Source organism: Harpia harpyja, chromosome 19 (genome assembly GCF_026419915.1).
Source record: "Harpia harpyja isolate bHarHar1 chromosome 19, bHarHar1 primary haplotype, whole genome shotgun sequence".
Classification (NCBI taxonomy): domain Eukaryota; kingdom Metazoa; phylum Chordata; class Aves; order Accipitriformes; family Accipitridae; genus Harpia; species Harpia harpyja.
In genome coordinates, this window is record NC_068958.1 from 7301717 (window position 1) to 7316553 (window position 14837).

A 14837-nucleotide genomic window follows, 5' to 3' on the forward strand; every position below is an offset into this window, starting at 1 on the left:
TTCACTTTAAGAGCCTATAAAACATTGCATGAACCTGGGAACAAATTCTTAAAACTATATTCCGAGACAACTATAACATCTATTATTCAAGTGTTTTCTGAGGACTCTTAATGGAGACAGTGTGGCAGCACTACCCAGTAATGGGTAGGTGCAGAATTACCTTTAGTCTTCTAAATGCAGAGTCACTGTGAAAGTGAGCAGTGTCCTAAACACAAAATTATGTTGAGAGCATGAGGGTTTCAATGTCAGGTGTTAGGACTGAGGGTGACTGCACAGACTAAATTTGGCTGCTTTGGGCAGTTCTAAGTGATAAAGTGCTCTGCTGACTGCAGATCCATTGTCCCTTTTTGACTCAGGCTTCATGTCCTTCTGCCCATTTCTACTTCAAGACCTTCTTGATAATAAGTTTCCCCCCTGGTCTCCAGTCAGGCCCATGCTGCAGTCTGCGCATTATTTCCAAATTCGAATCAAATGAATCTGTCTTCCTAGTGCTTGGAAACCAGAAAATGGTCACAAGGCTGCTGCTGAGAACGTAATTGCTTCTGCAGTCTTGGTTCTGGACCTGGCACAGAAGCATCACTAATAAGTATCTTGTTTTGCCACAAAAGTTGTGGGGAGGGGTTTAAAGCAGGGGGACAGACAAAGCCTGTGTACTCTGTGATTCATTCAAGCAAGTCTCTGCTAATGTGCAGCTGTGCTTCTCTGGAGGATATTTACTGCAGCCACATAAGAATGGACTCCCATAGTACGGTTACAGGTATATCCTCCCCACCATCAACCCCTCTTGCCAAGTGTGGGAAACTCCTGTGTTTTGGAGAAGTGTGAAGGGGAGGAAAAAAAGTCACAAGAAGGCTAGAACTGGGAAATGCTAACTTTGTTCTCAAAACCCACGTTGCTGTTCTGGCTGGTATTTTCTGTGTCAAAGAACTGGTTTAGCCTGGAGTGTTCCAACCAAAATGTTAGTTTGGCAATGGCACACGCAACTGGAAATGGTTTTTGCAATGGGAAGTACGTACAGAAATTCCTTCAGTTTGCGTTAGGTGTAAGCCATGGGGGATGAAGTATACTCCCATTACCAAAGTTACTGAAGGTTATTTAAGGACTGAGAAGTCCCTGTTTTCCCCTCCTTGTAGGAGCACTAGGATTAAAACTTGCAGCTGTAGCTGTCCAAGTGTTCTGCCCGGCTCCAGAACTCATGCTTCTGCAGTGATGGGTTTACACTTCAGTTAGCACAAGACAGTTGTCCGTGGAAGGTGCCCTGACCCCTGTCCCTTGTCCACAGAGGATGAACGCACACAGAACCAACCAGCTGAGGTAAGAGCAAACTGCCCTTGGGGAGTCCCTGCAGCTCTGTAGCTGGAACGGTGACGTGCCACATGGTGGCAGCTACACTCCACTGCTGTTCTGGCTGCTCTGTGCAGAGCAGGGAAACCCAGAACTGAAAGATCCCACCGTCTAAGTTAATGACTCCTGGGGTGCTTCAGGACAGGACTGCACCCTGCCACTTCAGTACTTCATCATGGCCCCTCTTACTGTTCCTCCCAGAGTTACTTCTTGTACTTTAATGGCTATCGTCTGGAGGATGAAATATGCTGGCCTTTGTCCAAATCCAGAAGAGGAATAGAACAAATCTTCTGCTTTCTATAAATAAATCTCCAAACTTGCTAGCTAAGTGTATAGCTGGAAAAATATTGAGTGCAATAATGGTAAGGGTAACTTCAGATTTTTAATTTATATTTAGAAAGAGTATTTCTGCTAAGTCAGACCCAGCTATAATGAGCTAACAGAACAAGTGGTATTACAGAGCTTACAGAGCTTTACTGAAGGGCAGTACATGCTGTCAGCATGGAGCTGCTGCAGAGCAGAATACCACAGACCCCTGAACACCCTTGGTTCCTCAGGAAAAAAAAAGCACGCTCTTTTTGTAATGAGTCGGTATAGTCATGGATGAGTACTGAGCCAAGAAACCAGCCTCTTCCCCTTTAGGTCACTTTCAGTTTTATTTCTTGTGTATCTATCTTACACATCAATTCCTATTACAAGCCACTTTCCTCATCACACACATGCCTACTCTGGATATAACCATTTCCTTGCATTGCTTTGTGTAAGCTGTGTTTTCTCCTGCACGTCCCTCTTTTAGTCTGATTTTGAGCTCTTATGTGTCTGAAAGCCGGGCTAATGGAAAGAATATACTCTAGGACAAAAGAGGGAAAATAAAATCCATGTAGTAGACAAGTTATGCTGCCAGTTGCAAGGAAGAAACAAATCCATGCAATCAAGGGAATACAGCTCTCCAAGACGCTATTTCCTGCTGCTAAACAATATGGGGATGGGTTTTTATATCCCTTAGCAACCTAATGTTCCCGAAGTCAACAGGAATTTTGGCACAGCTAACTCCTGTTAATGAACTGTTTGCAATGCTTTAAAAAAAATTATACAGCCTGTCACTGAAAAAAATGCCTCTCTGATTAAAGTCATCTCAAGGAAAGGGTGGAAGTGAACTGCAATTAACCTCTTTCCTTCTGCTGTCCATCATGCTGTCAGCATGTAGCTGCGTTATTGTGCTACAGAGATTGCTTGTGGACGTTCCCTCCGTAGCACACACTCAGCTGTCTGCAGCGTGGGCCATCTCCACATCCATCTTATGAAGATGACTTTTATCCTGATGGCCTAGTGTTTTCTCTAACTCTGTTTTCACTTTAAGCTGACAGTCCCAAATTGCATTCTGTATACTCTGCAGGTTCCACTGGGTTCTCAGGAGAGCATCATCCAGTGTGAAAACACCATCGCGTATTCTTCGCACTTGTGTGCACACGGCAGATGATTTCAGCTCCAGACCAATCTCATGAACGATTTTTCGGAGGTACTGCTGAGTCTCATGCAAGCAATGGACTTCTAGAAGGACAGAGAGATTCAGTCAGAAGAAGCAAAGTGTTAACAGAAACTCAGACCTTGTCTGTAAATCCAGACACCACTCACAGCTATGCTGAAAGAACTGGTTTGGTAGAAGAAACTATTTAAGATACAGCACAGGTGGATTATGATTTTCTGGAATGCTACAGGGTGTCTTAGCCATTCCCAAAGTGAATGGTTTAGAAGACAAACTCATGGATACAGCAGAGTAATGTAGAAATTCAGATATTTCAAAGTGGGTAAGAAAAGGTACCTTCTTAATAAGACAAATAATTTGTGAGGAGACTGGCTGCAGGAAAGCAAACACGCTTTAAAAAAACCCCAAACAAACAAACAAAAAACCACACACTGAACTGCATTACACTGAAACACTGGGATAAGGAAGAATTTTGCCCCATAGGTATTCACTATGCAAATTTTCTTGGTTCAGTCTAAGATCTGGAACTGGCAGGGAAAAACCTGTGAGCTAGGTGCACAGCTGACTTCTTTGATTTATAAAGCAGCTTCGGTATTGTGAGGGTTCCAGATCTTGCCCTACCAAAAAAATCTTTTCACTGCACTAAAGAGTTCATCTAATGAGGAGGTGCTTTTGTGACTCTGGAAACTACAAAACATTAAATTTTCTGCAGAGATTACCAGTTACGTGTTGATACAAAGTTCCCACCAACTCATTTTGCATTAAATCACGAATAAGAAACTGAAGTTTACTGACTTATTTGCCACGATATATGCTCAGACTTCCCCAGTACATTTTGTACCAGTCCTACCTAGCTGGAATTCTGGAAGTGCAAACTGGAGGCATCGGATTGCTGTGATTATCGGAGGACTTTTTCCCATGGGGCGAATCATCCCTTTGACAGCCAGCTCATATGCCTCTTGTGTTTTCATGTCAATGTTAGAATGCCTGGAAAAAGAAAAAAGAGAGCAGACATTCTTAGTACTTCTCTTCAATGGGATTCAAAATATCTCCACCCCCAATAAAGCAGAGCTGCAATTTTTACTCTTAAAACTGCCTGTGTGTTGAGTCTTTGCATATATTTTAATGCTATGATATGCGTACCACCAGTAGTTTAGCACAGTTTGGGAGGGAGGTACTTGGTCATGCCTACAAGATATTTTTGTAGGTCCTGATGTACCTAATAGGTCCTAAAATAGCTGGAGATTTCAGGATACAAGGACACTTAACTGCAACCTATCACCAGGGCACAGAGCACTTCTCTCTGTTCCTGTCTAGCACTCCAACCTTTAAAGACTTTGATTATGGCAAACAAAATCATCTCATTTGTTTTAAAGACCAGCAAATGGTAGTCAGATCAGGTCAGCTGCATTTGCCCATTGATACGTACATCAGCAGGGCCTTATGATTTGTTCCTTGAATGACAGCAAGAATCCGTTCCAGCTTCTCCCTTGTGATATGATCTGCAAATATTCAGGTAGAAACAAAGTCTCAATTATCCATCTGGATAGACTGGAAAGAGGCAGCAGTCTGGTATGTGCCATCAGGGTATTGCTGTCCCTTTGGCAGGCAGTCACATCAAAATGGCTGATGAGAACCGCCAAGAAGTGGTTTTAGCAGGGTCACTTCTCCCGGTTGCACCATCGTAATCCACAGAGCAGCACAGCACTGGACTGCAAAGGCAAGAATTATTTTGCTTAATTAATTTCAATATGTTAGCTCCACTTTCTCTTATCGGGTGTTTGAAGAGTTTCCTTCAATGAAAGCTTCTAACAGCTATAAGTACAATTTACGGGGAGATCTGGGTCCCACCCAATCCAGTAGCAACTACTGCAATCAGGACTCATACTGGCTTTGGATATATTGTGTTGTATTTAGAACAGGTGGACTATGATGTCAGGATTGCACCTGGGCTGCAGGCAAAAATAACAACTAGAAAGCATGTTAAGGCATACCTTTTATCATTGTGCAATTTACCTGGTTAAGTGCTTTACAGTTAGCACGCTGTTTGTTTGGTGTTCTGTTTGGGTTTTTTTTTTTTATAAACACATGTCCTGGTTTCGGCTGGGATAGAGTTAATTGTCTTCCTAGTAGCTGGTATAGTGCTGTGTTTTGGGTTCAGTATGAGAAGAATGTTGATAACACACTGATGTTTTCAGTTGTTGCTAAGTAATGTTTAGACCAAGTCAAGAATTTTTCAGCTTCTCCTGCCCAGCCAGCAAGAAGACTGGAGGGGCACAAGCTGGGAGGGGACACAGCCAGGACAGCTGACCCAAACTGGCCAAAGGGGTATTCCATACCGTGTGATGTCATGCCCAGTACATAAACTGGGGGGAGTTGGCCTGGGAGGAATCACTGCTCGGGAACTAACTGGTCATCGGTCGGCAAGTGGTGAGCACTTGTTCTGTATATTCCAATCCTTTTATTATTATTGTCATTTTATTGTTATCATTATCATTATTAGGTTCTTCCTTTCTGTTCTATTAAACAGTTCTTATCTCAACCCACGAGTTTTACTTTTTTTTCCCTATTCTCTCTCCCTTCCGTGAGCAGCTGTGTGGTGCTTAGTTGCTGGCTGGGGTTAAACCACCACAACACATCAATTCAGTTTCTTACCAAATGTTGTCTTCTCTACTAGCTTCCCCATGTCTGAGAAGTCATCAGTGGCTTTACCAAAAAGCCCACCAACAGTGTAAACCTTGAAGAAGGGCAAAGAGTGCAATTTATCAAAGACATACTCTAAGCAATTGAGTAGCCATATTCTGCCATGCAGCTGCTAAGAAGTGCAGGCTATGATGACGTTGCACAAAAAGACAGCAGTGTCCTCTGCTCATACAGCCACGTGTGGATGCTTACGTGCAGGATGAAATTCTGGACCCTGAAAAGCTCTCAAAAGCGTTAGTGGGTTTGAGACTCAAAAGCAGAATCACCGTTACAAGGCCAGGCCGGGGCAGGAATCAAGCGTGTGACTGCACTTGGATATTCTGAGGCCGTTCAGAGCCAACACCTACCTTGGTCAGGTGGCAGTTGTACAGATCAGTGAGCAGCTTGTTCCCGTGGCCTATGCCAAGTACTGAAACACAGAAGACAAGGAACCAGTTATTCAGCCACACGGAAAGTTACTGATGTGCATTTACACAGCGCTGTACACTCACGCTGCTTTTCTTCCACCCTGGACAGGGCCATATCTCCTTAGAAGTCATGTCTGAGCAGTGCCATTAGACCCCCCAAATTACCGCCTGTCATTAAAACTACGATAAGCCTGTAACGAGGGCACTTGGATTTTCCCAGAACTTTCCACCTGGATACTTCAGAGCAACCTGCTGAGCAATGCCGGCCGCAGTGAAGCCAATTCAAGTGGTGGAGCGGAGACGGGGGGTTACATGACGGTGTCACGGGCAGGAGCTTGACGTCTCACAGCAAAGCCCTGTGTGCTGGGGGTAAGGGGTCGCTCCCGTCTATCCAGTGTCTTTTTGGACCGTTTTTTCGGTGTTTTAGCATTTATACGCCCAGCTGGGTTGTGAGACCCAGGGGCTACTGCCGTGAGCCGTCACCGCTTCTTCCCCACACAGAAACCCATCACCTCGCAGCCGGCGGGACGCGGTGCCGCTCCGGGACGAGACCCACCGAAGACTCCCGAGGCCTTCACATCCAGCCGGTGACCCGCTCCGATCTTCAGCCGCCTGAACCGTGGGCCTCGGACTGCAACGGGGACAGCGTCGGGGCCGGTCCGCAGCCACCGCCCGGGGCTCCGCCACCCCGGGGTTCCCCCCGCACCCCAACAACCCCCCCCCCCACCCGAGACCCCACGGCGGCCCTTACCGAGAGGGTGGTCGGCCAGCACCGGCACCCTCGCGGCCACCAGCCCCGCCGCCCCGTCGTCGCCCGGGGCCGGCAGGAAGCGGACGTGCTGCCGCGGGGCACGTCCCGGTGCCGCGTTCAGCTCTGCAAGAGAAACGGGGGGGGGGGGGCGATCAGGGGCGGCCGGCAGCCCCCGGGGAAGGGAGGGAACCGGGGGGGTGTCCCGTCGCCCTCACCGCGCAGCAGCCGCGTCTCCACCGCCTCACGGACGCGGCCCCACGCCACCCCCGCCGGCTTGTACACGGCGAAGAGCCCGCCCGGCACCGCCGCCATGCCGCGCTCCCCGCTCCGCCCCGCCGGGTTCTTCCGGGGCAGGCGGCGGCGTGGGGATGCTGCTGCTGCTGCTGCGGCGGACGGCAGCGCGGGTGGGGGTCTCGCTGCTGCGGGCGGGGCCCGGTTCCCCAGGCAAGTGTCTTCCCCCCCGTCCCCGCTCCTCCCCGTCCCCTGTCCCGGCCGTCCCCGTTCTCCGCGGGCAGCCCCAAGGGCGTCCGGACGGTGGCGGCCCCGTTTCCGTGCCCGCGGGCGCTGGGGACTCGCCGGGCCGGTTCCTCACCCGCTGCTCCCCGCAGGCAGAGCCTGTGTGAGCCACACCGAGCCGCGGGCCCGGGATGGACCCAGCGGGGAGGAGGAAGAGGAGGAAGGGTGCTATCAGCTGTACCCCGGACATATCCCCACCAGTCCGCTGCAGAAAGCGCTGCTGGCTGCCGGCTCGGCGTTTATGGCTCTCTATGACCCCTACAGACATGGTAAGCCGACCCGGGGCGGCCCGTTCCACCCAGGGTCCTTATTAACGTCCGGAAAATCCAGCCCTGTGTCTCCTGGGAGTTTGTCAGGGGACTTTAGTTCTCCACCCGTTGGGTGAACCGTTTAGTAATGGGGCAAGTGCAGGGTTGAGACCTGGCCCAGGGCGGGAGGCTGAGGAAGAGAGGGGGTGAGGAACCCCAAACACCCCCCAGTGATCTCCTCCTGACCCCCCGTGATGCCATGTTGCCTCATCTCGTTCCTCCTTGGTCCCCCCGGGCCTCCTACATCCCTTCCTGTGGGTGACACTAGGGCAGAGCAGCCCCGAGGCTGAAGACCTGTGGTTTGTGGGGCTCCTCACTCTGCCACAGGCTTCCTGCCTGCTCCTGGCCAAGGGCTTCGTTCGCTTGCCCCATTTCCTCACCTGCCAATTGAGGACAGCTGGGTGTTGCAAAACCCACTCTTGGGTCACTCTCTGGTCTCTCTTTCAGACATGGTGGCAGTCCTCGGGGAGACCACAGGCTGCCTGGCCCTACCCAACCTGCGAGACAAGATGAAACACCACCCTGAAGGTTACCGCATCCTCCAGTGCGTCCCTCCACATCCCTCCCTCCCTCACCCCATGGGTCATGGTGGGGAGGGAGATACAAGGCCAAGCGCGTTCCTTGGGCCCCATGAAGGGAGAGCCCTATGCTCCCTGGCTTGAAAATGGCACAGGCGTTTTGTTAGCTCTAACCCTTCAGGTTGTTTATTTTACTTTATTTTTAACGATGACAAGAGCCATGGCAAGTCTAAGGGCAAGAGCACAGCAGCCGCTGGGCCCAGCCCTATTGCAAGTGCTGCTGTCTGTCTGTTCTGCTTAGCTGCTGGAACTGGCAGGTGCCAACACAAGGAGATGCAGCAGCAGGCGCAGGGGAGGAATCCGTAGATATGGTGGGTTTTCATCACTGCTCAGCGATGGGTGAAACCCACCACGTCCATGGATTTCTCCCCTGCGCCTGCTGCTGCATCTCCTTGCATTGGAGACTTCGTCTCTGCCGGTCTGCCTTCTCCTTGGGTGACTCCGTATTTTCTTTCCCAGCACCTGCAGCATCTCCCCAAGCTGTGAAATGAGGCCACTTCTCCTGTCTTCCTTGTTAAGACTTGATCACTTTTGCTTCCGTGTCTGCAGGGACTTGTCAAGTGCAGCAAGGCTGAGGACCAGGAGGGACTTCATGAGTCTCTTATTAACAAAGATCTTACTGCTTATTTGCTTGCCTTCTCCCTGCTCCTTGTTATGTATCACGCCTGCCGCTTGTATATTGTTTGGGTTGTACCACATAAGGGCTGGGAAAAGCTGCTTTTTGCCGCATGTTTGTGCAGAGCAGCCTGACCCTGGCTCCGGATGCTGACCCAGCAAAGCACATAGAGCACCAGGATGGGGCTGAGACCCAGAGGAACTGCCCAGGGACAGGGGACAGCAAAGGCACCGAGGGCTGGGGAAAGACGTCCCCATCTGCTCCTTTCCCCATACAGGGATTTGCAGTGGTCTGATTTGTGCATACAAGTCTTTTTTTTAATCCCCCAAGCTGCTGAGGTCCCTTTGCCGCTGAATACACAAGGAAGTGTCTGCAGGCCAGGGTGAAGCTGTTGCTAGTCCTGTTTATCTGCCTGGCACCTCTGCTCCAGGAGCAGAGCAGCTCCTGGATCCACTGCAGGGCTTTTATCATGAGAAGAATTTATTCTGTGCATGGAAATAAAAGGGCTTTTGTTGAGTTCCAGGGCTGTGGGGCACCCATTTGCCAACAACCTGGAGAGGAGACCTTTCCACGCATGGCTGCCACGTGGCTGGTGGTGAAAGCCAAGCCTGAGCAGGAGAGAAATTAAACCTGTGTTTAGAACAAATTCCCTCCCCTTTTTAGGGTTGTTCCTTTGAAGCTCTGGCTGCTTTGCAGAGACGCTAAAGAGCTCTGCTCCCCCAGGGCCAGCTGTTGCTGGGGGCTGTGCCTGGCCAGCAGCCTGCACGGCAGCAGCATTTCGGTGCAGAGGACGCGGGTGTTTTTCCAACCAGAGTTGCTACAGGGGCGCAAGATAAGAGCTCTTTTATTGCCAAGGCTTCATGTAGATCCTTTATGCAATTTCTGTCCCAGTCTCAGCAATGGTTGTAAGGATGGTGCTATCCCTGCAGTGAGCAGTCAGGATCCGTGCAAGGAAAATGCCCAGGAAGGGCAGAGGCAGGGGATGGGGGTTTCCAGGGGATCCTTTTCTCCAGGACCCCCCACTGTGGGTTTCACTGGGAGACTGACTCACCTGTGTTTTGCTTTCAGGGAACGGCCTCGCATCCGTCTCTCCACCCTGGACATGGCCAAGCTGCGGGGGCTGCCGGAGGGCTCGCTGGGCCGAGAGTACATCCGATTCTTGGAGGACAATGTGAGTGTAGGGTTTCGTAGGGTGCAAATGGCTGTAGTTGATCCTTGTGCTGGAAGCACGGATGTGCTTTAGAGGGAGATTGGAGCCATGGAGGAACCTGTGGGGAACCCTCCGGGAACGAGAGGGAGTTGGGGAGATGGGATGAGATGCTGGGTGTTGGACAATGCTGGATGTGTCACCAGTGCTGCTCAGTCCTTGATTTTCGTCTGTGTAAATGACACTGACCCCCATCATTGGGGGCTGGGAGATGCGCTGATGGAGGGGACCCTGTATTTCTGTGCATTAAAGAATGAGGCTGGAAACTTGAGGTTTGGAAGGGACTGAATTGGACCTCTTTGGGTTTGCAGAAGGTTTCTCCAGACACCCGGATGCCGCCCAAGTTTGTTGATGATGAAGAGCTGGCGTATGTGATCCAGCGGTACCGGGAAGTCCACGATCTGATGCACACCCTTCTGGGCATGCCAACCACCATACTAGGTGAGCAGCAGCGGGCTGAGGGCTGTGCTGCCAAACCCCACTGACGGTGCTCGCCTGCCTCTACCAGGAATGCAGCAGGCTGGGCCAGTCAGAATCCTCGATCCTCAGGCTGGGTTGCTGTGCGGGGAGGTTTGCGTCATCACTGTCCTGCATCACTGGCTCTGTGGTGGCTGAGAGCCCACGGGATGTCATGTTTCCCCTGCTGGGAGATGCTCTGCCCAAGCCCTGGGTGCAGGCAGCCGCTGGGCAGGTGGGTGGGTGTTTGCTGTCTGGCAGGGAGGGTGGCACAAAGGGAGGGATGTTTCACAAGCTCTGAGTGAAGGCAAAGTGGGGGGTTCCTGGTTGCTCCTTATCTGCGTGTCTCCGTGTCCTTTGCCCTCATTTTGAGCCTGACTCAATAGCAAGTCGCAAGTCGAGCCTTGCTGGTGAGCCTGCAGGAACCGGCAAGTCAGCTCTCCTACGCAGGCTTTGGCTGAGCCCTGGCAGCATTTGCAAAAGTTCTGTCCCATGCCGAGAGACGGGGAGAGCCGCGTGGGGGATCCAGCTTTGGCAATCGCATTGCTAAAGATCTGCAGGGAGCTGGCCTGCCTGGGAGGTGTTTCCCAAGCTTGTGCGTCATCAAATGCGGCGTCCTGCTCCCCCAGGTGCCCTGGGCCATCCCCCTTGGGTGGGTGGTGCACAATGAGGCTCATTCTGGCACAGGATGAGGCCATGGCCAGACTTGGGAAGCATTCCCAAGTCCTGCCACGGAGGTGGAGGGGACGGGTGCATAGCCATTCTTGGGAAGGGGCAGATCGTGCAGCCTGTGTTGCGGGACTGCACGGTGCTGGCTGGCCCTCGACCCGGGTGCCCTGCCCGCTCACGGTCTTTCTGCTCCCTCCCAGGTGAAGTCGTGGTGAAATGGTTCGAAGCTGTCCAGACAGGGCTGCCCATGTGTGTCCTGGGAGCAGCGTTCGGCCCCATCCATCTCAGCGCACGGTAGGCACCGGCCGATGAGGAGAGAGTCTCTGCCTGGGGGATGCGCCAGCCTGGGTGATGCTTTCCAGTGTCCTCTGGGGACAAAGAGGGGACACTGCTAGTTTGGAGGGGGGAGTCAGTCAGTGTGAGCCTGCTGCTTTTTCCTCACAGCCCAGGGAAGCAGTAACAGTGGGAGGCATGACTTTGCCTGGTCACTAAAGCAGAACATGATGCTTCATCTGCTTCCAGCACTGAATCTCCTGTGCCAGGCAGGAGGAGCAATGCCCAGGCCTGGTTGCCCTTGGCTGGGCATGTGTTGAGGGCCAGCAGGACCCTCACCACGCTGGTGGCTGTTCCCTGCCCCAGCACATCTGTTTTGGTGGCCCAACACAGTTTGGGGATTGCAGAACCTGAGTTCTGGTCTTGGGTTTACTGCTGACTGTAACCTTCCAAGCATGCCATCCTCTTATGTGCCTCAGTTTCCCCTGTGAGTTAAGCAGGAGGGGTACATGGGACACATGGGTTTGGCATCTGCCTGCAATGGGGACTTAGAGAAGGAAATCAAAAGCAAAACATGGAAATCAAAACTGTCACCTCCTGTATCACTTGTTCCAGAAACCTGCAGCTCCTGGCCACTGAGCTGGCTCCCTGGGCGATTAGGAGCGGGCGCAACGCCAGCTGTATCCTGAACGTCTACTACGAGCAGCGCTGGGAGCAGTCAGTGGCATCCCTGCGGGAGGAGATCGGCATCTTCCCTCCCCCCGACGTTCAAGTGTGAGAGCTCAAGTAAAGGGAGGGGACAGGGGATCCCCGCTGCCCCTGCCACGCTCCGTGTCCATCTGCCCAGGAGCACAGCATGGCTCTGCTACTGGCTGCCGTGGACCCAAGGGCTGAGTTTTCTCCTGCCAAGAGCTGGCACCCTCCTGTTGCTAGAGGCCAAGTGACACCTTCCTGTGCCGTGACAAAACTTGACCCTTTTTGCTGTTTGTGATTCAGTGGAGGGATGGCAAGTCCTGCTGTGCCTTTGCCAGCTGGGTCTGGCTGCTGGCTCCAGTACTGGTGCTCCGAAATGCTGGGATGGGGAGGGAGCAGAGCTGCTTTACAACACACTGGAACAAACTTGGCCTTCTCCAGCTCTAGGGCTGTATAGGTAAATCCCTCCTCCCACCCTCCCAGGGGACATCAAGATTTAAAGTCTTGGGGCCACCCTGGACTGGAGCTAAACCAGTGATTTACAGAGCAGCCCAGGGGCAGGTTTGGTGTGTGCAACAGTGAAATCCCATCTTGTACTGGTGCCTAACTGGTCTCCTGACCTCATGCCTCATGCCTTGGAGACCAGGCAGTGTGTGATTGCATGCCTATGGGAACAGGCAGGGAAATACCTTCGGATATTATCCCTGCTGGATTGGCTGTTCAAGAGCCGATCCCAGGCTGCCATATCTCTCTGTAGTCCCTCCCCATCAAAAATGCTGAAATCCGTGTGATTGCGCTGGGTTTTCAGTAGGAATTGTCCCCTCCTTGGGCAACAAAATGACACGATCAGGAATAAGGGGCTGAATCCTGGCGGCACAGAAACAGCGGCCGCTTGTGCTACATCTGGGAGCTGATTGCTGTCTGGATTAATTAAACGGGGCTCCAGACTGCCAGCAGCTGGAGAGCAGAGCTGTCGGATGCAAGGGCAGAGAGCCATGATGCCAGGGGCTCTTTGTACGTGTGGGTTTGCTGTTGAAGTCCCTTCTTGCTTAATAAAATCCACAGTGGAGCTTGTGGTTTGTTATCCCTCTCCTTCCACCCCATTTCCCTTTCTGAGGGGGAGATCTGATGTGAAACCTCACCCCTTTTCAGCTCCAGTGGGGTCTGCTGTTCTTTGTCTGTGGTGGTAGGTGACGTGTGTGACCGCACATCCCTGGGGACTGGGGCACAAAATGGGCTGCGGAGTCACATCTTTCCAGCTGGGATTTGGGGATGCTGGGCTGTTGAGTAGCTCCTTGCGGTGGTCGTTGCAGAAGGGCCCGGACAGGGGAAGACTGAGGTGCGGAGCAGGAGGAGGGCAAGGCTGGGGGCTTCCTAAAGTGATCTTGGTTCCCAGGGAGGGAGGAGATGCTCTGACACAGATCCTTTGGTGGCAGCTGGGGGACATGGTATTGCCCTGCTGTGAGCTTCACAAGTCCTGTCCTAGTCTCCCATGGGATGCTGGAGCAGGTGGGCAGGAGCAGGGGCTGATGGTGTGACCAGGGGTTAGAGTTGCTCCATCCCAGGAGGCTGAGCAGGGGCAAAACTGGGTTTTGGGCTACGTTTAAGAGCAGACACCAGGACAGAGGGACTGGCTTCCTTCCTGGGCCACCCCGACTCCCCATCTTCAAATTCTCCCTCCACAGCCCCCCACCAGCCAGACTTCGGGTTTTTCTCCAAAACCAGGCTTATGCCTCCCCTTGGCCTCCAGAGTTATTTCAAGCAGATCATAAAGAACATCATATAAATACATCCTTCAGCTGCTGGTAAAACGCACAGAATGGAGGTTGTCCTATTGCAGTGGTTGAGATGAAAGAAGCATTTGGCCCTAAAACAACCCGGAAATGTGCTTTTCTGCATCAGAAACATGTCAGAGCCTCGGGGTGGTTAAACCGAAGGGCAGTGAAGATTTGCTGCTTCCAGAAGCTGTGAGCAGCAGTCAAGGAAACATGGGAAATGATGGTCGTGAGAGAGGGTTTTGCTGCACTTTGGGTTATTTAGCACGGCTGAGCAGTGCTCGGGCTGCTGGTGGCTGTTGTGCCGCCTTCGCACAGCCTCGTGTTGCGTGATGGGCCTGTGCCAGCGCTACAGAAATGGCCCATAATGTAATTTTAAACTCTATCTGCTCAGCTGGATCACTTAACGGCCACCGCGGCTCCTGTTCCTCACAGCTGTCACTTGTCAAGTCTGTGCGAAGGAAGGCAGCGGTGGGGAGCTGGGGTGATTTTGGCAGACACAAGCCATGTGAAAATGCTTTTTTTTGGGGGGGATGTATTCGCTGTGGACAAGTGGCAGCTCCTCCACCGCCACCAGCAGCGGTCCGTGCCTGTGCTGCTGGGGCTGTTTTGGGGACGCGATAACAGTAACTACTGAAGGAGGTGACGCTGCTGCAGAACCGTGCACGGACCCCCTGGGATCGGTGCACATTTATTAATCTCCGGGAAGGCCGTGTCCCGGAGCCCTCTCCCTGTCTCGGTCTGTCCCCTCATCCCTAGTACCCGGGCCACCCCTTGCCCCGCTCCGAAAACGGGGCTCCCCGCAGTCTACCGAGGGCAGGCGGGCTCCTGCGCGGCGGCAGCGGCCGCTCCCCCGGCCCGTTGACGGTCGCGGAACCCCGAGAACGATCGCTGCGCCCCGGCGGCAAAATACGACTCTGGTGGGACTCGAACCCACAACCTTTGAATGACTCCCGTCACCACGCTAGAAGTCCAATGCGCTATCCATTGCGCCACAGAGCCCTCGCTCTCCCGCGCCGCCCTCACCGCCTCTTCCCGCCGCGCCGCCCCGCGCC

General features: G+C 52.5%; 2 protein-coding genes and 1 non-coding gene across 3 annotated transcripts; 1 reads left to right on the forward strand and 2 right to left on the reverse strand.

Moving 5' to 3' along the window:
* Positions 1-1981: 1981 nt before the first annotated feature.
* Positions 1982-7040, reverse strand: TRUB2 (TruB pseudouridine synthase family member 2). Its single transcript, XM_052814366.1, has 8 exons — positions 6907-7040; positions 6692-6814; positions 6497-6571; positions 5881-5942; positions 5486-5567; positions 4260-4332; positions 3681-3817; positions 1982-2895 (listed from the first exon to the last, which is right to left on the reverse strand). Exons 1-8 carry the CDS (start codon positions 7001-7003, stop codon positions 2606-2608), a joined length of 939 nt encoding a protein of 312 aa, XP_052670326.1. The 5' UTR covers positions 7004-7040; the 3' UTR covers positions 1982-2605.
* On the forward strand, positions 7010-13076 carry COQ4 (coenzyme Q4). Its single transcript, XM_052814369.1, has 7 exons — positions 7010-7139; positions 7304-7476; positions 7963-8059; positions 9778-9880; positions 10228-10357; positions 11242-11335; positions 11930-13076. The coding sequence occupies exons 1-7, from the start codon at positions 7060-7062 to the stop codon at positions 12090-12092; spliced, it is 840 nt and encodes a 279-aa protein (XP_052670329.1). The 5' UTR covers positions 7010-7059; the 3' UTR covers positions 12093-13076.
* A 1618-nt stretch (positions 13077-14694) lies between these two features.
* On the reverse strand, positions 14695-14784 carry TRNAR-UCU (transfer RNA arginine (anticodon UCU)). Its single transcript is given in 2 exon segments — positions 14695-14730; positions 14748-14784. It is a non-coding gene; the product is annotated as a tRNA-Arg (tRNA).
* Between the last annotated feature and the right edge of the window lie 53 nt (positions 14785-14837).